This window comes from Loxodonta africana, chromosome 1 (genome assembly GCF_030014295.1).
Source record: "Loxodonta africana isolate mLoxAfr1 chromosome 1, mLoxAfr1.hap2, whole genome shotgun sequence".
Taxonomy (NCBI): Eukaryota; Metazoa; Chordata; class Mammalia; order Proboscidea; family Elephantidae; genus Loxodonta; species Loxodonta africana.
The window spans coordinates 101,184,520-101,206,998 of record NC_087342.1 but is presented as its reverse complement, the minus strand read 5'-3'; the positions used below and the strand labels follow the sequence as shown (position 1 = coordinate 101,206,998).

The 22,479-nt window shown below is 47.6% G+C and overlaps 1 protein-coding gene across 5 annotated transcripts in view; it reads right to left on the bottom strand.

Moving 5' to 3' along the window:
- The window catches only part of GLP1R (glucagon like peptide 1 receptor), a 47,677-nt gene that overhangs the window by 10,680 nt on the left and 14,518 nt on the right, over nt 1–22,479 (bottom strand). For 4 of the 5 annotated variants that reach the window (XR_010322044.1, XR_010322045.1, XM_064285496.1 and 1 more), the window contains exons 4-11: nt 12,497–12,615; nt 12,041–12,147; nt 7,778–7,931; nt 6,988–7,147; nt 2,156–2,216; nt 1,347–1,416; nt 1,136–1,224; nt 664–802 (exon numbers count right to left, since the gene is read on the bottom strand). Coding sequence is in view for 3 of the 5 variants with exons in the window: in XM_064285496.1 (XP_064141566.1) it covers nt 664–802; nt 1,136–1,224; nt 1,347–1,416; nt 2,156–2,216; nt 6,988–7,147; nt 7,778–7,931; nt 12,041–12,147; nt 12,497–12,615 (899 nt within the window). In the remaining 2 variants the exon portion in view is untranslated. The remainder of the gene's footprint in view (nt 1–663; nt 803–1,135; nt 1,225–1,346; nt 1,417–2,155; nt 2,217–6,987; nt 7,148–7,777; nt 7,932–12,040; nt 12,148–12,496; nt 12,616–22,479) is intronic. The other variant, XM_064285515.1, reaches the window with a different exon arrangement.

Below are 22,479 nucleotides of genomic sequence, written 5' to 3'. Positions count from 1 at the left end.
ATAACCCTCCTGAGGGGCTAGGATCAATTTCTTATTACTTTATATCCCCATTGATACCCTCCCTCAACTTCATCTTACTAGTGGAGAGGATCAATTCTTGGTTTTGGATTCTAACTCAGAGCGACCCTATAGGAAAGAGTAAAACTGCCCTATAGGGTTCCTACAGTGGATTCAGACTAGATTTGAACTGCCGACCTTTTGGTTAGCAGCTGTAGCTCTTAACTACTGCACCACACCACCCGGGCTCCTTTTGGAACTATGGGACCCTGCAAATATTATTTTACTATCTCCAAGATATTAGTTTCCTCATCTATAAAATGTGAATAATCTTGCAACCTCCAGGGGTTCTGTGAGGATTAAATCCACAATGTGTAAGGCACCCGATAGGGTGCCAGCCACCCATAGCAACTCAGTGAATGGCAGCTTTGATGCCAGGCCAGATGCCCAGGGCTACCTCTGGGAAGGCGTCTTGGCTGATGCACTTACAGAGACGACTGGCCTGGGAGGTTGGACACCTGGTGGTACTAGTTCTGGCTCTGCTTCAACCATGTGACGTGAGCAAGGGCCACAACCTGGAAGGCCTCTGCCTGCCATCTGCATGATGCAGGCTGCACTCTGGCCTACGCCCACTCGGGGCTTCCCAAGCCCCGGCTGTGAGGTTACCTGGAAGGAGGTGAAGGAGAGCTCTGTGAACAGCTTGATGAAGCGCAGCGTCCCCCGGGCGTGCTCGTCTATCACGAAGGCAAAGATGACCTCGTGCGTCCCCAGCAGGGGGATGAGCGTCAACGTGGACTTGGCAAGTCTGCGGGGCAGGGTGGAGATGTCATTCTGGACCTCTCCTGTGGCTTCCTGTCCCTTTCTGTGTCACACCCCTTCTAGGGTCTGGCATCTAGGTCATAGACACTTTCCTATTCCAAATACTTGGGACAGGCTTCCCGGAGGGAAGGAAGTAGAGGTCAAGACCCCCCCTCCCGCCACCCAGAAGTCCAGGGCTGAGGGCAAGTCTTGGCTCCTAGGCCAGTCCTGGGTGGGAGAAGAGGGCTGCATAGAGCCCCAAGCTCACTGCCCCACAATCTCTCTCTCTGCTGAAAGGAAGGATTGAAGGTCCCCAGCAAAGCCAGCTGTGTTATGTCACCTGCACTTGATGTCTGTCTTGCACATGAGATTGGCCTTCAGTTTGGCCACCACGATGCAGATGACCCGGACAAAGATGAGGAAGTTCACCTGCAGGGCAGATGGGCAGTGGCTGGGGGCCCTCTCATGATGCCCACTCTACCTCAGTCTTCCCCCAGCACCACCCCAGGCCCATGATAACTCCCACTCCCACCCGCCATGCAGTCACTCACTCCAATGGCAAAGAGAATGGGCAGCCGGATAATGAGCCAGTAGTTCATGTTTGAGTTCCTGGTCCAGCAACTGGGGAGGAAGAGACACTCACATGCATCTATTCCCTTGTGGTACAAACAGTTAAGTGCTCAGCTGCTAACTGAAAAGCTAGTGGTTGGAACCCACCCAGCAGCTCCAAGGGAGAAAGACCTGGTAATCTGCTTTCGTAAAGATTACAGCCTAGAAAGCCCAATGGGGCAGTTGTACTCTGTCACAGGGGGTTAAAAATCAACTCAATGGCACGCAACAACATACACACAGATAGCCCAGCACATGGTGCGGGCACAGATATGCACAAATACACATGGCCAGGAGAAGTCACACACAGAGCCACACAAATCCTGCCACTGCTACCCGCCAAGTCCACAGACCCACACAGAGTCCTACACCTGTACAGCTGCACAAACACACATTGTCCTACTTCATGGCTACACACAGAGAGATACACTACCTCCAAACAAGCTATCATAGACCTGCAATCACAGTCATGTGTATACCTAGCGCCATACATAAAATAACATAAACATTCCATTCACACACATTACAGAAGAACTTGCAGGAGGGCACCACGTACCCATAGACACAGCCACACTTGTCACCATACAATCCCCAGGAAGAGGGGGATTAAAGAACTAGATTCTTATGCTAGGCTCCTGGCCACTCCATTTAGGGTGGGAGCCACATGCCCGGGGGGCTAAGTAAGGAATTCCATGGGCTTTGAGAATCGAGGACCTCAGTGTACCCAGCCCCCTTGGAGCCAGACACTCACCCCTCATCCTCATAGAGGTACTTGACGATGCCCCAGGGGATAACAAACAGCAGGGGAACACCTAAGAGAAGAGAGGGAAAGAGAGAGAGGGGAGAAGGGCTGGCAGGCCAGGGGACATCCAGAGGCCTCTCTATGCCCCGGGCCTCTCAGCCCCTCTCTTTGCCTGCCCCCAAACAGGGTTTTCTAGCAGGGATGGAACTAGGCTAGTTCAAAGGCATAGGGGAACAAATGGTAGAAATCCCACCTTGACTCCCCCAACTCTCCCTTAGAGAGAGGCCACCATCATTACAGTCATATTACAGTCCTCACCAGTTTACTCCCTCCCCACGTGCCAGGCACACTGTTTCTGCCTGCCTCCATGTTCCAGCTGAGATATGAGGACACAGACACCCAAATACCAGAGGGACAGGGCCGAAGGGTGGAGAGGATAGCTGGATGAGGTGGGAAGCAGATGAGCCCTCCAATGCCCTCTCCTCCCTTGCTTTGGCCCACATGCCCATCTCAGGTGACGCTTTCAGGTACTGGTAGCCCCTCCAGTCACCCACTCCCACCCCACACACCTGTAATGGCTAGGGCTAAAGCCTGGAGTAGAGAGAGGCTGAAGCCCTATCCTTGATGCCAACTAACTGTCCACAGTGGCCTATAATCACAACAGCTGCAACAATAAGTATAATTTCAATTTGGCTGAGACTTAATTGGTGTGGTAGAAAGGCTCTAAGATGGCCTCCAAGGATCTCCAACTCCTGGTATTCACACCCTTGCGTAGTCAACATCGTCTCAGGATTGGTCTGTACAACCAATAGCATATAGCACAGGTGATGGTGTGTCACTTCTGAGATTAGATTATAAAAGACCCTATGGCTTCTATCTTGGGCTCTCTCTCTCTGACCACCTGCTCTGGGGAAAACCAGTTTTCATGTCATGAGGGCACTCAGGTAGCCTGTGGAGAGGCCCCCATGGTGAGGATGGAAGTATCCAGCCAACAGCCAGCAAGGAACTGAAGCTTCTTGCCAACAAGTTCATGAGTGAGCTTGGAAGTGGATTCTCTATCCCCAGTTAAGCCTTGAGATGGCAGCAAACCTGGCTGACAGTTTGACTCCATCTCTGTTAGTGATCTGGAGCCAGAGGCACTGAGCTACATTGAACCCAGATTCCTGACCCAGAGAAACTATGAGATAATAAATAAATGTGTGTTGTTTTAAGTTGCACAGTTTTGGGATAATTTGTTACACAGCAATAGATGACTAATACAATTGACTTCAGTTCCTTGAGGGCAGAGTCTGGACCTTATTCACCTCCAGAGCCTCAGTGTTCAACTGAGAGCTCAGTATACGTTTGTAGATTTAGCACTGGATTACACATCCTCACGTGGCAGATAAGGAAACGGATCAGAAGCTCAGGGGAATAGAGGCGGGATTAGAACTCAGGGTAGCATTCCCATTCCAACCACCCTCAATGACTCTCTACCCTGATTCTCTGCAGGTCTGTCTCTATGGATGTCTCTCTCAGAACTGGAGATGTGGGTGTCTGAGATAGATAATGGTGTGCATTCGACAGTAGCTACTGTGCACCTCATATGCCTGGAGGGAGCGGGCTTAATGATGCAAACATGGGGATGCGGGAAGCAGAGCCTGCTGGTGAGGAGCTCGCAGCTGGCCGGCATTCTTTATCAGATACCTCTCTCCTTGACCATTTACTTCTACATGAACCAGACCTGGCCGCATCCACAATGCTTCAGTAACAGGCTTTCATGAGATCATAAGGGACAGGGTGACCTCCAAAGGCCCCAGCACATACTGTGGGGCCTGCCACATAGATGATGTTCAGTAAGAATGGAATGAGTGAATGAATGAACAAGTGAGTGAATTAACGATGAGAAAATGAGTCAATGTATCAATGAGTGAAGGGAAATGTTCTTCAGGCTAGAAGACGCTATCTCCCTGAGCCACACGTGCATACTGACGCCTTCTTCTTGGGCACCCCCAGCCACCTGCTGTCGTTTCTCTCTCAGGCCCCACTCTGGGATTGAGGGCATTCATTCATGTTATTGGCCAGACCTGGTGAACTTCATACATTCATCAGTTTAGTGGATTGAATTGTGTCCCCTCCAAATATGTGTTGGAATCCTAACCCCTATACCTGTGGATGTATTTCCGTTTGGGAATAGGGTTTATGTTAATGAGACCCTATCAGTGTAGGGTGTGTCTTAAATGTAACCACTTTTGAGATATAGAAAGAGCAAATGAGCCATGGAGCAAGCCAGCACAAATGGGGGAACAACAGATGCCACGTGGAGATCGCTAAGGAATGCCGAGAAGAGCACTAGAGAAGCTGAGAAAAGGATTTTCCCCCAGAGCTGACAGAAAGAAAGCCTTCTTCTAGAGCTGGTGCCCTGAATTTGGACTTGTGGCCTTCTGAACTGTGAGAAAATAAATTTCTGTTTGTTAAAGCCATCTACTGGTGGCATTTCTGTTATAGCAGCACTAGGCAACTAAGACAATCAGCATCTCCTAACGCGGTCTTTCCAAAAAGACATAGGCACAGCCCTGCCACATGCAGACACTAAACACTCCCTGCTGGCTTCATCTCTGCCTCATTTAGAACTTCAACAAGACAGCCTGGAGAAAAAGCTCGAATTAAAAAACACAGATGGCTCAGGCAAGCAATTCCTTTGTCCATCACCTGCCTCCCTCCAGCCCAGCTTCCACGTGGGGGGCACCCTGCTGCCTTTAGGCTGCAACAGAAGCGGACACACCTTTTGGGGAGACCCCTCCCCAACTGTGTTGGAGTCCTATTTCTAATTCCTCTGTTTACATGTGAAGCTGAAGGTCAGTTTCCTAAACCTCTCATCTTCAGTAAGGTCACCTGGCACCACAAGAGAGCTCTCAGCCACTGTCAATCTCTCTGTTCCTCTGTCTTTGTCACTCTGTCTCACTGTATCTCCCCAGTGAAATTCCTCAAGAGGATGTTCTGGTTGAGGAAGGGGGCCCTCTGGGGTCTCGGCAGTGGTGAGGACAGGACCAGCACCCCCTCCCCATTTCCTACTCAGAGACCTGCAGGGCACCCAGTGTCCCCACCAACTCCTAACCAACCACCTCCAAGCCTTCTGTGCACATCACACTGTCCTTCTGATCGGGCCTGTCCTCAGGTTGCCATGGTGACAGGCACTACAAGTGCTGATGCTATTTCCCAGAATGGACAGACATTCCCCCCCCCCCCCACCCTGAGAACAGCCTTCCCGGAGCCCCCCTTGATGGCTCTCTCCACCGACACCCCTAGTTAGCTACAGGGCTCTCCAGCTCCTCTCTGCCTGTTTGGCTGCCTGGTGTGAAGAGGCCTGGGAGGGGAGGGGCTGGGCCCTGAGGGAAAAGGGAGTAGGGTGGGAGTTCGAGCTGTGTGCAGAGGCTAAGCACACCTGCTGGGGGCCTGAGCCTGCTGAGCTGGGACTGCAGGGGCCTGAAGAAATATAGCCCAGGCTAACTTCACAGCATACCCTGCAGTGGGGCCCAGAGCGTGGGTGCCAGGTTGTCTGAGCTCCAGTGCCTGCTGCACCCTTAAGGTCCTGCCCCTCTGTGGACCTGGGTACCCTCAAGCCTGTTAGATCTACTCTTCTACACAGGAGTTGTTTAGAGCAAATTGGCCAAGAAACAACAGCAAAAATTAGTGAAATGCAAGGACAGGGATCAGGGAAGCCGAGAGGGACAGATAGGGCACAGAGCCATGGAGGCCGGGGCACCCTGGGCACTTCCCTGGTCCCTGAACAGCCTTGCAAAGGTGCAGAGGCAGGAGCCAGGAGCCAGGATGAGGTCAGGGGAGGGAATCCAGGGAGGAGTCTGACCGTGACTGGGGTGGAAGTCCCTGGTGCATGGGGCTGGCCCAATGGGATGAGCAAGAGTTCTCCTGGAGGTCAGGGGCAGCAGAGGTCAGAGCGGCCTGAGGCAGGTGACTGAGGGATGAGAGGAGTGAATGAATGCATGGCAAGCTCAAGATCGGCAGGCTGGGGACCAGGGTCCTGTGGCATGGGGCAGGGACAATGGGAGCTTAGGGAGGGCCAGAGGGCAGAGCCTGCTCTCTGCCCCCTCCTTGGTGACTGCCTGTGGGTACCTCCAGAGGAAGGGCTGTTGCATCTGGTGTCCAGTCGCATGAGGGGGCTCCAGCCCCCTGCCCCACCTCTCCACCCCTGCCTTTCAATGGAATCCCACGTGGTGAGAGGCAGAAGCACAACCAGAAATGTTCCAGCAAAAAAAAAGACACGATGGTTCTCGGCAAACTTTTTTGGCTAGAACATTTCCAGCTGGGCTCCAGGCACATCCATGGTCTACCCCTTTCCTTGGTTGGCCTCTGTTCACCCCACCCACATCGCTCTTCTCCAGACCCTTCTCTTTATCATCACACGACAGCCGTAGCTCCTCAGCCCCCCTCCTCTCCCAGGACTCCCCATTCCCTCAGGGCCACGGGCTGCCCAGGACTGGGTGCGGGGATCTATCCCCATAGGGTCTTAGGTATTTAATGCCAGTGTCATGACCCCCAATGGTGTATTTGGCCAGATGGGGGTGGAGGCCTATGCTTTTACTAAGGAAGAGGGCTATGCAAATGGGGGTGACCATGACCCCCATAGCGCTATGACACCCCACTGGCAGTGGGTGCTGTACCCAGGAGGGGGTTATCCAGTGGGCCCTGCCCCTTGGCCTAGAGCCAGGTCCTGAGTCCCAAACTGGCCTCCTGGGGAGCATCTGATGGCAGCAGCGTGAGAAGAGGTCAGGGTCTACCCCCTTCCCCTCTGCCACAGGTCTGGGGTGAGGGAGAGGGAGGGGAATGATGGTGGGCCTTACCCCAGCCTATGCTCAGATACAGCCTGAAGATGCGCTGCTCGGAGAAGACTGAGAGGGCCAGCAGCGTGTACAGGTACACACCCTCCACCAGGAGCCAGTAGTAATTGGCCGCCACGCAGTACTGCATGAGCAGGAACACCAGGCGGCAGCCCACAGAGTCCTGGAGACAGAGGAAGGGTCCACAGGGGACAACAGTTCTGCCCGCTGCCTTTCCTGACCTGCCTCCCTGTCCTGGCCCAGCTGTTATCCTGTCCAGGGCGAATGGATGATAAGACAGCTAATATCATCTGGCCAGGGCTAATACTAAGAACTTTACCTGCTTTTGCGCACTGAATCTTGACTAACCTTAGTGGAAGAAACAAATATTATCTCCATATGGAGGAGAAAATGAATGTCAGAAAAGTTAAGAGATTTGCCCAAAATAAGGCAGCTAGTAAGTGGTAGAGCTGGGATTCAAACCCAGACCTGTCTCCAAAGATGACTCCTGTGTCAGGCTGAGAACTCCTTAAGGCAGGACAATGTCTCCCTCCTCAGACTGGGAGTTCCCCATGGTGGACTGCCTCTCTTATCTGACTGGGGGCTCCTGAACTTCACTCAGGGCTGTGTCTCCTTCCTCAGACGGGGGCTTCCCGAGGGCTGGACTGTCTCCTTCCTCAGACTGGGAGCTCCCTGAGGTCAGGTCTAGGCAGGTCTTGCCTTTTCTTGCCCCAGGCCTGGGTGGGGTTGGGGGAAGCAGACCTTTACCGACTACCCACCCCTCCTCAGGCCCCTCCTGGACATGACCACACACCTGGTAGGAGAGAAGCCCATCCCACTGGTGCTGCTGGGCAGCCGTGCTGTACATCCACTTGAGGGCTGTATCTTTGATGAAGATGGACAGAGCTCGGAGGATGAAGGATGCAAATAGGTTCAGGTGGATGTAGTTCCGGGTGCAGTGCAGGTGTCTGCAGGAGCAAGCAGGGCCCTTCTCTGACAAGACGGTTAGCAGTTCAGTTCTACAAAGCTCGGCTATCAGGCTAACACATACACATGCATGTTTCCAGCTCTAGGCTTGTGCTCATGTCTCCCTTCCTCTAAGTGTGCCCTCTTCCCTTCAATCTAGAAAATCCTTCAGGTCCAACTCAAGTCCTGCCTCTCCATGAAGGCTTCAGTTGTGTAGTCACTGCTTCCTTCTCCCATTCCACATTCTATCCTTCTCTCTGCAGCATCTTCCTTTATACAAAATCATGTCTAACCAAATTGACTGATGTGTGAGGATCAGTTTCCCCAATGGGGACTTTGCTTTGCTTCTTGATGACAGGGCCTATGTCTTACAATTCCCCTACCTTGCAAAGGTAGACAGGGGCCAGGCACATGGTAAAAAAAACCCACTGCCATTGAGTCGATCCCAACTGATAGCAATTCTATAGGACAGAGTACTGCCCCATAGAGTTTCCAAGGAGTGCCTGGTGGATTCGAACTGCCAACCTTTTGGTTAGCAGCTGTAATACTTAACCACTATGCCACCAGGGTTTCCTAGGCACATGGTAGGAATTTGAAAAGTATTGGATAAAATTTCAATATCCTCTCATATAAACACTCTTAGCAAGCTGAAAATACAAGGGCATTTCTTAACCTGATAAAGGGTATCTACCAAAACCAAGAGCAAACATCATTCTCAACTGAGAAACTTCGGAAGCATTCCCTTTAAAATCAGGAGCAAAGCATGGATGTCTGCTATCTTCACTTCTTTTCAACGACATACTACATATTCTCACCACTGCAATAAGGCAAGAAAAAAAAATGTATAAAGGCTGGAAATAAACATAATTGTCATTATTTGGAGACAATATGATTATCTTCATAGAAAATCCAAGAGAATCTGAAAATTATAAAAACTAATAAGAGAGTTCAGCCAAGATTACTGTATAGATGTTTATAAAAAATATATATATATACATCAATAATAAATGGTTAAAATGCAAATTTAAAAATAATTCATTTATAATGTTTTTAAATTAAAAAAAAAAACATTATACCTAGAAATAAATCTAACAGAAGATGGGTAAGATCTCTACGGACAATATTATAAATCTAGCCAAAAACCATTAGAAGAGACTTAAATCAATGGGAAGTATACCACATTCATGGATAGGAAGACTCGCTATCTTCAGTGTGTTAATTCTTCTCACATTAAGTGATAAATTCAATGCAGTTGTAATCAAAATTCCAAGAGGATTTTTTTTTTCATGAAATTTTTCAAGCTGAATTTAAAACTTATAAAGAAGAGTCAAGGGTCAAGAAGAGTCAAGGTACTCCTGAAGAACCACAAAATGGGGGCCCTTGCTATGAGAGATCCAAGATTTTTAAAAATCTATAGTAGTTAAGGCACTCTGGTATTGGCATAAGGACAGATAAATAAACCCATAGAAAGGAATACAGATGACAGAAACAACACACCCATATATGGAACTTTGCTGCAAGGTACACCAGGCATTACAAATTAAGGGAGAAAGGATGAGGTATAGCAAATGGTGCTAAGGCAATTAATTATATGTATATCTGGAAAAAGGAGCCCTCATGGCACAGTAGTTAAAGTGCTCAGCTGCTAACCAAAAGGTCAGCAGTTCAAATCTACCAGCCACTCCCCAGGAGAAAGATGTGACAGTCTGCCTAGTTAAGGGTTTACAGCCTTGGAAACCCTATGGGCCAGTTCTATTCTGTCCTACAGGGTTACTATGAGTCAGAATCTATTCGATGGCAGTGAATTTTTGTTTTGTTTTATATATGGAAAAGGGAGCCCTGGTGGTACAATGGTTAAGAGTTTGGTTGCACACCAAAATGTTGGTGATTCAAACCAACCCTAAGGCTCCCCTGGAGAAAGACCTAGCCATCTGCTTCCATGAAGATTACAGCTAAGAAAATCCTATAGGCAGTTCTACTCTGTCACATGGGGTCGTTATGAGTCTAAAATCAACTTGATGGCATTTAACAACAACAACATATATGGAAAAATGAAATTAAATCCCTTATTTACAACATACACAAAAATAAATTCTGGATGGATCAAAGAACCACAAGAGAAAGGCAAAAACTCTGACACTTTTTAAAAGCAAATATTGGTTACTATATTTATGATCCCAGGACGGTGAAGGATTCCTTAAACAAGACCATAAAAGAAAAAAAAAAAATGATAAATTTCATTCCATGAAAATTAAGAACTTCTGTGCATAAAAGGCATAATGATGTAATCGAAAAAAAATAAGCCACAGGCTGAAAGAGGGTAGCTATATTCTTGGTTTGTACCCAGAATAAATAACAATTGCCTAAGACAAAATAAAATAAAGTGGCTAAGGATATGAACAAGCAATTTATGAAACAGGACATGAAAAAATGCTCAATCTCTCTAGGAATCAAGGATATGCAAATTACAGCCATAATAAGATATTTCACACGCTTCAGATTAGCAACAATTAAAGCCTGAAAATACAAAACATTGGTGGGGCTGTTAAACAAAGGAAACTCTGATTTACTGCTACTGAGAGGGCAAACTGGTATGACCCCTTTGGAGTGCAACTTAACAACATCTAATAAACTTGAAAATGCACGTGGTATTCGGACTCAGAAATTTTGCTCCAAGGTGTCTGCCCTAGAGAAACTCTTGTACCTACAAGGGGGCTCAGTCAAGACTGTTCCTTGTAGCAAAGTTTCTAATTCAGAAAAAAAAATGAAAAGGAAACACCTTAAATGTCCATCAAAAGAATAAACGACAAATTTTAGTATATCGTAAGTTTTAGTATATCATACAATGGAATACAGAACGGCAGATAAAATAACAAACTAGAACTACATGTATCAACATGGACGAATCTCACAAACACACTGCAACTTGCAGGAAAATATGTACAACACAATATCATTTATACAATAACACTAAAAATTTGCAAAACCACATTATCTATTTTTATAGATGTACTAAAAGTATAAAGAAAATCATGGGAATTATACATGCCACATTGGAGGGTTATCTGTGGTGGGAGCGGAGCAGGGAGAGGGGCTTGATCAGAGAGGGGTCACCCAGGGAATTTGACTCTATGGCTATGCTTTCTTTCTTTCTCAGGCTGGATGGCGTATGCATGGATGATAATATCAATCACTGTAGTTTTGAATCTCTGAAATATTTTATAATAAAAGGACAGACTGTTCAGTGACTGTGCATGAATTCTGAGCCTGGAGTACTCAGATCATGCAAATGGTTAACGTGCTCGGCCGCTAACTGAAAGGCTGGCAGTTTGAGTCCGCCCAGAGGTGCCTTGGAAGAAAGGCCTGGCAGTCTACTTCCAAAGAATCAGCCACTGAAAACCTTATGGTGCGCAATTCTATTGTGACACACACGGGGCACTATGAGTTAGAATTGACTCCACGGCAAATGGTGTTTTTTGGACTCTGTGCCCAGCACTGTGCCAAGGGGGTGACCGAGGGGATGTTGCCTCTTTTGCTCTTTGCTGGCTGGTGTTCCAGGGTCCCTGCCCTAAGAACCCCTCCTGTCCTTTAATCCCGCTCCCCTGACCCACCCCTACTAGGTAGAGAGGAAAGGGCAAGAACCTGACACTCGTCCCCAGCGCCTGGTCTGAAAGAAATGTCTCATCTAGGTTAGACAGAGGGCCGACAAGCTCCCAAGAGAGCAGAATCGCTAAGCCCCGAGGTCTTTTCTAAAATCATTCTGAATTCCCGATCATTTAAGTTACACATCCTCATTGAAGAGGGTTTCCCAGGATTTTCAGTAATCCTACCATCCACTGTTAAGGTTTTGGGGTGTGTGTTTGCAGTATTATATGCACATATTCACTTACTGGAGATCAGACTAAATAGGCAATGCTGTATCTTGTGTTTTAAACTTCATATTCTATGGCAGGGGCTCTCTGAGACGTCTCAGGAGAAGAACGTGGGCTGACTGGGTTGAGCCTGCCAGCACTTGTTGCTTTGATTTGGTGCCAAGACACACTTCTCTGTTTGGGGCACAGGTGGACAGTTAGGAAGAAGCAGCCCCCTCCTGTGGTCCAGGCCCCCTTACCTGAATCCTAGAAGGATGGCCGAAGCTATGACCAGAGCGGAAAAGGAGAGCGCGTAGCCCACGGTGTAGATGACGTAAAGGGACAGGAGCTGCTCCTCCGGGGTGCTCTGTGCGCACACAGGTGACACAGGTGTACACAGGGCAGCCCACGGCCCTCTCTCCCCCATCCTTCCTCCCCATGGGACAGGGGCCTAAGTCAGGCCCCACTGGGGATCCCAGAACCAAGAAAGAGAATAAGCTATGGCAACGGTCCTTGGAATTTCTAGGTCCCTTGTTCTAAGCCAGGGAGGTGAATGCACACTACATGTGTCCTGAGACATGGGATGCAAAGCCCCCAGAGGTGGGGGATGGATGAGATGACCACAGATGGGCCCGCCAGAAGCCCTGGGTTTCTGTTTGGCTGAAGGTGGGACCTGTGCAACCCGCTCCCTGGATCAGACCCCCTCCTCAACTCACTTTCTCCCCTCGCTTGGACTCCTCGCACTCCGACAGGTCCCTCCAGGGCAAGCTGGAGTTGTCCTTGTGCAGCCACAGGCCCTCAGCTGTGCAGAACCGGTACACATGGCCCTGCAACACTGGGGGTGAGGAGACCGGGGAGCTGAGCCTTGGCCTGGGCTCGGCACCCACTCCGCTGCCAGATGCTCACTGCTGTTCCCCAAAGCTGACCCCTCTGAATTAGTAATACCCTCCTACTCTCTAAACACACACATACGTGCACTTCTGCCCCTGCCGTATGCCCCACTGGCCCAGAAACAGGAAAGGATGTCACTAAGCTGGGGGGCTGCTCAGCCTCATCCTTAGTCTTTCCTCTCAGCCACCCTGGGATGCAGCTTGATGAATCTACGCCTTTGAAATGATACAAGTCTAGCCATTTCTATGTCCCTGCCTCCAGCCTCAAACCACATGTTGGTCGACAAGGTCTGGTGCTGACCAGCAGTAGCCCTCTCTGCCCCACAGCCACCCGATGCCATTTCTGATTTGATTTTCAGGACTCAGTACCCATGTCCTTGCCACATTCCTCACACAGGACAGACCTTGGGAACAAAGCTGACATTGAGCTCCTGACAGAAAGGAAGGGAGGCAGCCCTCAGTCTGATGGGGAGACACAGTCCTGCCTTCAGGAAGCCCCACTGTGAGGAGAGACACAATCCTGCCCTCAGGGAGCCCCAGTCTGAGGGGCACAAAGCCCTGCCCTCAGGGAGCCCCAGACTGAGGGGGAGACACAGTCCTGCCTTCAGGAAGCCCCACTGTGAGGGGAGACACAGTCTTGCCTTCAGGGAGCCCGAGTCTGAGGGGGAGACACAGCCCTGCCCTCAGGGGCCCCAGTCTGAGGGGCAGATACAGCCCTTCTCCTCAAGGAATCCCAGTCTGAGGGGGGCTACCCAGTCTGTGCTCTCAGGGAACTTCCAGTCTGAGGGGTGAGGCACAGTCGTCCCAGGCTTCAGGGAATCAATATTCTCCCAGAGAAAAAAACAAAAACATCCTCAAAAAGGAATAGCATGAACGCAAATGAACAGAGATCAAACACAGGCCCAGCAGGGCCGGGGGTGGGGCGCCTGCCTGTACCCATTCACATCAGATCTGCGTATCTGGGCTGAGATAGCCCCCTCACCATGCCCCACTCTCACCCATCTAGAGAAGCAGGTGGCTTGTGGCCCCAGGTTTGATGTGAGGCTGAGAGAGGGAAAAAGGTACTTAGCTTCATCTGGAAGAAAATACCTCATTACCTCCCTGAAGGAGAACTCAGGCAGACACCAGGGTCAGCAGAACTGGACAAACTGGGGGAGTACTAGGGCATCAAGGAGGGAAGCTGGAGCCAGGAAAGAATTCGGCTAGAAGATTTTGAAAACCAGCTTCCCTAGCTGTGGGCCAAGCACGAGGGAGAACAGAGAAGCTGCCAAGGCCCTGGGTAGTAGTGGTAGTCCTAAGTTTTCAGACGGAGAGAGAGCAGTAAGAACAGTGTCTCAGTGGTGGGAAGACACTCATTAGCAGCTGAGAGGGTGAGTGCCAGCCCAAGGGCCTACCCCTCAAGGGCCCAGGAAGGGCAGCAGTCATCCTGTACAGGGGCTGTATTTTATAGACCCTAAAGCTGAGGTCCCGCCCACCACTGTTACGACACAGGCCAGAGCTTTACTGCAGGGTCCAGTCATACCTTGACTTTCTCTAGCACCCCTCAGTCAACGCTTCTTCCTTAACACTGATCCCCAACATCCAACACAGCCTCCTGCTTTTTCTTCTCCTTCCCCTCTCCCTTTCATAACCAAATTGTTATGGATTGAAATGTACCCCTCAAAGAGATATGTTGAAGTCCTAACTCCTGTACCTGTGAATATGATCTTACCTGGAAAGAAGTTCTCTCTTTGAAGATGCTATCAGTTAATTTAATAAGGTCATACTGGGGTAGGCTGGGTCCTAATACAACCTAGCAGTGTCTTATAAAAGAGAAAACCAGACACGGAGACAGAGACACACAAGGGGAATGCGCCTGTGAAGATTACCTGGGAAGACAGATCTACAAGCTGGAAATGCCAAGAGACGCCTGGGGCTACCAGAAGTTGGAGGAAACAAGGAAGGATCTTCCCCTAGATAGAAATGAGGGAGCATGGCTTTGCTGATGCCCTGAATTCAGACTCCTACCCTCCAGAACCACAAGACAACAAAATTTTGTTCTTTAAACCACTCACTTTGTGGTATTTTGTTACAGCAGCCCAAGGTAGCTAAAACACAAACCCTGTGCCAGTCCCTCTCCAGGAGACAAAAATGACCTGGTAACGAAGTGGGTGAATTAGCTTTCAGCATTACTCATTCTGGAAGAACCTGCATTTTAAAAGAGACTTGACCAGGAAGAGACACAAAACCTGAAAGTCTTATGATGGGACTCGCAGCAATGAGAAGAGTAGGTGGGAGGACCTGTCCCAATGCCCCTCTGATACATGTATGTACAAAATCAGGCATATACAAAAGCAGGGAAGGGTGGCTCATGGTTTGGTTTTAGCATCTTGAAGGTCCCCTTGGGCCGCAAATGCCTCTCTTATCTGCTGTGTGGATGCCTGAAATTCTTCACCAGAGGTCAGGTCTTCTGATATGAGGAAAAGCCTGTCTTTGGCTATAGACACCCCCAGAGAAGTGATCTGGGGGCTGGCTGACTCCATGGGGGAATGAGATGGATGTCAAAGTTTCCTCTGGTGGCGCATTTTGCTAGGAGAAAGGGGAGAAAGAGGAGGACATGGTGATGAAGTCTCAGGGTGTGGTAAATGCAGACCATCTAACTCTCAACTGACCCAGGACTCAGCCCCCAGCAGTGTGACACTAATAACACCCACTTCCCACAGCTGGCACTGGACCTGACATACAGTTAACAAACAAAAACCGTTGCTGTTGAGTCGGCTCTATTCTGACTCATGGCAACCCATGAGTAGAACTATCCTCCATAGGATCTTTAAGGCTGTGGCCTTTCGGAAGCAGATCGCCAGGCCTTTCTTCCAGGCACTTCTGGATGGGTTTGAACCACTAACCTTTTGGTTAGTAGTCAAGTGCTTAACTGTTTGCACCACCCAGGAACTCCTGACATACAGTAGGTACTCCATAATTGCTGGTTCCCTTCCTACCTGCCCCTCATATGCCCTCTCTGTAGGCTGTGTCTTCATAGACTTGGTTTCTGAGCACCTGCTATATGCCTGTTACCTTACAAGGTAGGCAAGGTTAACCCCATTATACACATGAAAAAACCTCTTAGAGGCCAAGTGACTTTCCTAACATTATCCAGCCAGGAAGTAGAAGAAGTAAAGAGTCAGGGTTCAAACTCCTGGTTCTCTGATTTCAGAGGCCAAAACTAAACAGAAAAACCCAGCGCTATCAGTCAACAGTGGCCATGTGCCATTTCTCCTCTGTGCTTCCACTGGACTTGGGTTTCCATACATTCAGTCCCCTCCCAGAGGGTCCTTCCTGGGCACTCTGTTCAGAGCCAGCAGGGGGGAGGGGGGTGGGGGACGGCGAGTTGGTGTGTGCACAGATGTGCGCACTACTGGCACAGTGTCAGGGATCATTGTGTCCATTGAATATACCATTGTCTTAGTTATCTAGTGCTGCTATTACAGATCTCTGTGCATTCTGTCAATTATCTTTCACTAGCATGCTCAATATTAAAAGCCAGGGCTGGTTCCTGGCTAGGACCATGGTCCCCAGACACTCATCTTGACTGGGGCAGTGGCAGGTATGGGGGGTGTCCAGGCACAGCTCTGCTTATCAGCCCAGCTTTATCTGCCCAGGGTTGTTGTTGTTTATTAGGTGCCCTCAAGTCGATTCCAGCTCATAGCAACCCTATGTACAACAGAACAAAAAACTGACCAGCCCTGTACCATCCTCACAATTGTTGCTAAGTTTGAGCCCACTGTTGCAGCCTCTGTGTCAAGCCATCTCATTGAGAGGCTTCCTCTTTTTCACTGATCCTCTATTTTACCAAGCATTATGTCCTCTAGGGACTGGTCCCTCCTGATAATATGTCCAAAGTACATGAGACAAAGTCTCACCATTCGTATTTCCAAGGAGCACGCTCGCTGTACTTCATCCAAGACAGATTTGTTCATTCTTCTGGCAGTCCATGGTTGTCATGAATTAAATTATGTTCCCCAAAAATATCTGCCAACTTGGCTAGGCCATGATTCCCAGTATTGTGTGATTGTCCACTATTTTGTCATCTGATGTGATTTTCCTATGTGTTGTAAATCCTACCTCTATGATGTTAATGAGCAGAATTAGAGGCAGTTATGTTAATGTTAATGAGGCAGGACTCAATCTACAAGATTAGGTTGTGTCACTGGACTAAACCAAAAGCTAATAAGTTTCAGGAGCACAATCAAACACTTCAAGGGACAGAGTAGCAGGGGCTGGGGTCTGGGGACCATGGTTTTGGGAGACATCTAGGTCAACTGGCACAGCAAAGTTTATTAAGAAAATGTTCTGCATCCCACTTTGGTGAGTGGTGTCTGAGGTCTTAAAAGCTTGCAAATGGTCATCTAAGATGCATCAATTGGTCTCAACCCATATGGAGCAAAGGAGAATGAAGAACACCAAAGACATAAGGAAAATATTAGCCCAAGAGACAAAACGGCCACATAAATCAGAGACTCCATCAGCCTGAAACTAGAAGAACTAGATGGTGCCTGGATACCACCAATGACCAATCTGACAGGGAATGCAACAGAGAGTCCCTGATGCAGCAGGAGAAAAATGGGGTGCAGAACTGAAATTTTAGTGAAAAGACCAGACTTAATGATCTGACTGAGACTAGACGAACCCCAGAAGATATGGCCCCCGAACTCTCTGTTAACCCAGAACTAAAACCATTCCCAAGCCAACTCTTCAGACAAAGATTAAATTGGACTATAAAACATAAAGTAATACTCATGAAGAGTGTGCTTCTTAGTTCAAGTAGACACACGAAACTAAATGGACAGCTCCTGTCTGGAGGTGGGATGAGAAGGCAGAAAGGGACAGGAGCTGGATGAATAGACAGGGGAAACCTGGAGTGGAAAGGTGAATGTGTGTTGTCACATTATAGGGATTGCAACTAGGGTCACGTAACAATATGTGTGCAAATTTTTGTATGAGAAATTAACTTGAGCTGTGAACTTTCATCTAAAGCCCAATTAAAAAAAAAAAAAAAAGATTGGGTTGTATCTTAAGTCAACCTCTTTTGAGATATAAAAGACAGAAGTGAGCAGAGAGACATGGGGACCTCCTAGATGGTTTCTTGGAAGACCATCTAGCTCTTCCAAGAAATAAGAGCTAGGAAAATAGTGTGTCATTTGGACCCAGGGTCATTGCACTGAGAAACTCCTCAACCAGGGAAGATGGATGACAAGGACATTCCCCCAGAGCCCACAGAGAGAAGAAAGCCTTCACGTGGAGCTGGCGCCCTGAATTCAGACTTCTAGCCTACTAGACTGTGAGAGAATAAACTTCTGTTTGTTAAAGCCACCCACTTGTGGTATTTCTGTAATAGCAGCACTAGATAACTAAGTCAATGGTATAGTCAATATTCTTCAGCAACATCATATTTCAAAGGCATCAATGCTTCTTCAGTCTTCCTTATTCATTGTCCATCTTTCAGATGCAAATCAGGCAACTGTAAATACCATGGTCTGGGACAGGTGTGCCTTAGTCCTCAAAATGAGATCTTTGCTTTCTAACACTTTAAAGAGGTCTTTTGTAGCAGATTCGCCCAATGCAATGTGTCATTTGGTTTCTTGATTGCTGCTTCCATGGGCATTGACTGTGAATCCAAGTAAAATAAAATCTTTGACAACTTCAGCATTTTCCGTTTGTCACAATAGAGCTTATTGGTCTAGTTGTGAGGATTTTTGTTTTCTTTACATTGAGGAGTAATCCATACAGAAGGCTGTGGTCTTTATCAGTAAGTGCTTCAAATCTTCTTCCCTTTCTGCAAGCAAGGTTGTGTCATGTGCATATCGCAGGTTCATAATGAGTGTTCCTCCAATCCATATGCGGCATTCTTCTTCATATAGCCCAGTTTCTCAGATTATTTGCTCAGCATATGGACTGAATAAATATGGTGAAGGGATACAACCCTGATGCACACCTTTCCTGACTTTAAACCACGCAGTATCCCCTTGTTCTGTTCGAATGATTGCCTCTTGGTCTATGTACAGGTTCCACATGAGCACAATTAAGTGTTCTGGAATTTTCAGTCTTTGTAATGTTAAACATAATTTGTTATGATCCACACAGTCGAATGGCTTTGCATAGTCAATAAAACACAGGCATACATTTTTCTGGTATTCTTTCAGCCAGGATCCATCTGACATCAGCAATGATATCCCTGGTTCCACGTCCTTTTCTGAATCCAGCTTGAATTTCTGGCAGTTTCCCGTTGATGTATTGCTGCAATTGCTTCTGAATTATCTTCAGCAAAATTTTACTTGTGTGTGATATTAATGACATCGTTCAATAATTTCTGATTTCTATTTGATCACCTTTCTTTGGAATAGGCAGAAATACAGATCTCTTCCAGTCGGTTGGTCAGGCAGCTGTTTTCCAAATTTCTTGGCATAGATGAGCGAGCACTTCCAGTCCTGCATCCGTTTGTTGGAACATCTCAACTGGTGTTCTGTCCATTCCTGGAGTCTTGTTTTTTGCGAGTTCCTTCAGTGTAGCTTGGACTTCTTCCTTCAGTACCATCGGTTCTTGATCATATGCTACCTCCTGAAATAGTTGAACATTGACCAATTATTTTTGGTACAGTGACTCTGTGTATTCCTTGCATCTTCTTTTGATGCTCCCTGCATTGTTCAATATATTCCCTGTAGGATCCTTCAGTATTGCAACTCAGGTCTTGAATTTTCTCTTCAGTTCTTTCAGCTTGAGAAATGCCAAAAGTGTTCTTCCCTTTTGGTTTTCTAAATCCAGGTCTTTGTACTTGTCATTGTAATACTTTGTCTTCTCGAGCCACCCCTTGAAATCTTCCGTTCAGCTTTTACTTCATTATTTCTTCCATTTGCTTCAGCTACTCTGCATTCAAGAGCAAGTTTCAGAGTCTCTTCTGACATCCATTTTGGTCTTTTCTTTCTTTTTTTTTTTTTTTATTAACTTTTATTGAGCTTCAAGTGAACGTTTACAAATCAAGTCAGACTGTCACATATAAGTTTATATACACCTTAGTCGGTACTCCCACTCGCTTTCCCCCTAATGAGTCAGCCCTCCCAGTCTCTCCTTTCGTGACAACCTTGCCAGCTTCCAACTCTCTCTATCCTCCCATCCCCCCTCCAGACAGGTGATGCCAACACAGTCTCAAGTGACCACTTGATATAATTAGCTCACTCTTCATCAGCATCTCTCACCCACCCACTGTCCAGTCCCTTTCATGTGTGATGAGTTGTCTTCGGGGATGGTTCCTGTTTTTTAACGACATTTTGCTTTCTTCATGCATGATGTCCTTGATGTCATCCCACAACTTGTTTGTTCTTTGATTATTAGTTTTCAGTGCATCAAATCTATTCTAGAGATGGTCTCCAAATTCAGGTGGATATACTCAGGTTGTATTTTGGTTCTCATTGGACTTGTTTTGATTTTCTTTAGCTTCACCTTGAACTTGAATATGAGCAATTGATGGTCTGTTCCACAGTCAGCCCTTGGCCTTATTCTGACTGATGATATTGAGCTTCTCCATCGTCTCTTTCTACAGATGTAGTTGATTTGATTCTTGTGTATTCCATCTGGCAAGGTCCACGTGTACGGTTGCCGTTTGTGTTGCTGAAAAAAGGTATTTCCCATGAATAGGTCACTGGTCTTGCAAAATTCTATCATGCAATCTTTAACATTGTTTCTATCACCCAGGCCATATTTTCCAACTACTGATCCTCTTTGTTTACAACTTTTGCGTTCCAATCACCAGTAATTATCAATGCATCTTGATTGCATGTTTGATCAATTTCAGACTGCAAAAGTTGGTAAAAAATCTTCAATTTCTTCCTCTTTGGCATTAGTAGTTGGTGTGTAAATTTGAATAATCATCGTATTAACTGGTCTTCCTTGTAGGCGTTTGGATATTATCACTGACAGCATTGTATTTCAGGCTAGGTCTTGAAATGTTCTTTTTGACGATGAATATGACATTGTTCTTCTTTAATTTGTCATTCCTGCCATAGGAGACCATATGATTGTCCGATTCAAAACGGCCAGTATCAGTCTACTTCAGTTCACTAATACTTAGGATATTGATCTTCCATCATTTCATTTTTGACAACTTCCAATCTTCCTAGATTCATACTTCTTACATTCCACGTCCCAACTACTAATGGATGTTTGCAGCTGTTTCTTCTCATTATGAGTTGTGCCACATCAGCAAATGAAGGTCCCGAAAGATTTAACCCATCTACATCGTTAAAGTCAACTCTACTTTGAGGGGGAAGCTCTTCCCCAGTTGTATTTTGAGTGCCTTCCAACTTTAGGGGCTCATCTTCTGGCACTATATCAGATGATGTTCCATGACTATTCATGAGGTTTTCACTGGCCAATTTTTTTAGAAGCATATCGCCAGGTCCTTCTTCCCAGTCTGTCTTAGTTTGGAAGCGCCACTGAAACCTGTCTACCTTGAGTGATCCTGCTGATTTTGAAACACCGGTGGCATAGCTTTCAGCATCACAGCAATGCACACACCACCACAGTATAACAAACTGACAGACAAGTGATGATCTGGCCTGGAAAGGAGTTGGTAAATCACAGCTGGGGGCTTGGCTGGGTCTTGCCAACACAGGGAAGTGGCCAAATGCCAGAAGGCCCAAGGATATTTTATTAAGTCAGACCCTCGTGCTGGAAATAAAACCCCTAATTAAACACTTCCTCTCCTGGAAACTGCCGAGCGGCGCCTGTAATCAAGCTAACAGCCACCGTTTCACATGGGTGTGGGCACTCAGGGCTGTGAAGAGCTGCTCATGAATCCATTAGCTCCTGCACCCTGGCAACAAGGGCAGCCAGCAAGGGTTACTGGGCTCCCATTTTACAGACTCAGAGAGGTCTCACAGTTAGAAAGTGGTGGGGTGGGGGCTCACAGTAGGGTGGGGATAACGTATAGCATCATGGCCCAGGAGAGGCAGCTTTGGTTCTGACTACACAGACTTAAGTTCAATTGCTGGTTCTGCCCTCACTAGCTGTGGAACCTTGGGCAGCTCACGCCACCTCCCCTGGGCCTCAGTTTCCTCATCTGTAAAATGGCAACCATAATGCCTTCCCAGATCTGTGGTAAGAGGTACCTGGTGCATAGTAAGCCTTCAATATGTGGCTATCATGGAGTCCCTGGTGCTTCCTCCACCCCGATTTCTCAAAGGGGCGCTTCTTCACTGCAGCTGGAGATGGAGCTTATGACCTTACCTCAGCCCAGAACTCCTCTGCGTCTGCATCTCCCCTTGGCAACCCTGGCCTGTGGTAAAAGCTCCCAGCTCAACATCACTCAGGGGAGGCATCTGTCAGAGTTTCCAAGAATTGTGAGTGACAGGTGATTTTAAAAGCATTTTACGACTCTCATATAATTAGAACTAAGTTAACAAACAGGTATGGATCAGGAGGGGGTGCAGCTAATGAGGCTGGAATGATTTGTGATGAGCACATCAGCTGTTTGTGGGTAAACGAGGCTGCTGAAGGGCCCTTAGGCAGTCAATAGGCTCTCTGCAGCCACTCGAATCTTCTCCTTGGAAATCTTGTTTACATGAGGCATTTCCTTTGAAAACCTTCTTTCCCTGGCTCATCTGCTCCGGCCCTCTTGACATAATCCTGAGTCTCAACTTCTGAATACACAAGCCAGGCTTCAAGAGCCTGGCTGGAGGCCCTGGGATATTGCGTAGCCCTGAAGCTTGACACCTGGCCCTATCCCCAACGCTGCTTGGATGTCCCTTCTGGAAGGTCCTCCTTCCCCCTTCTCCATC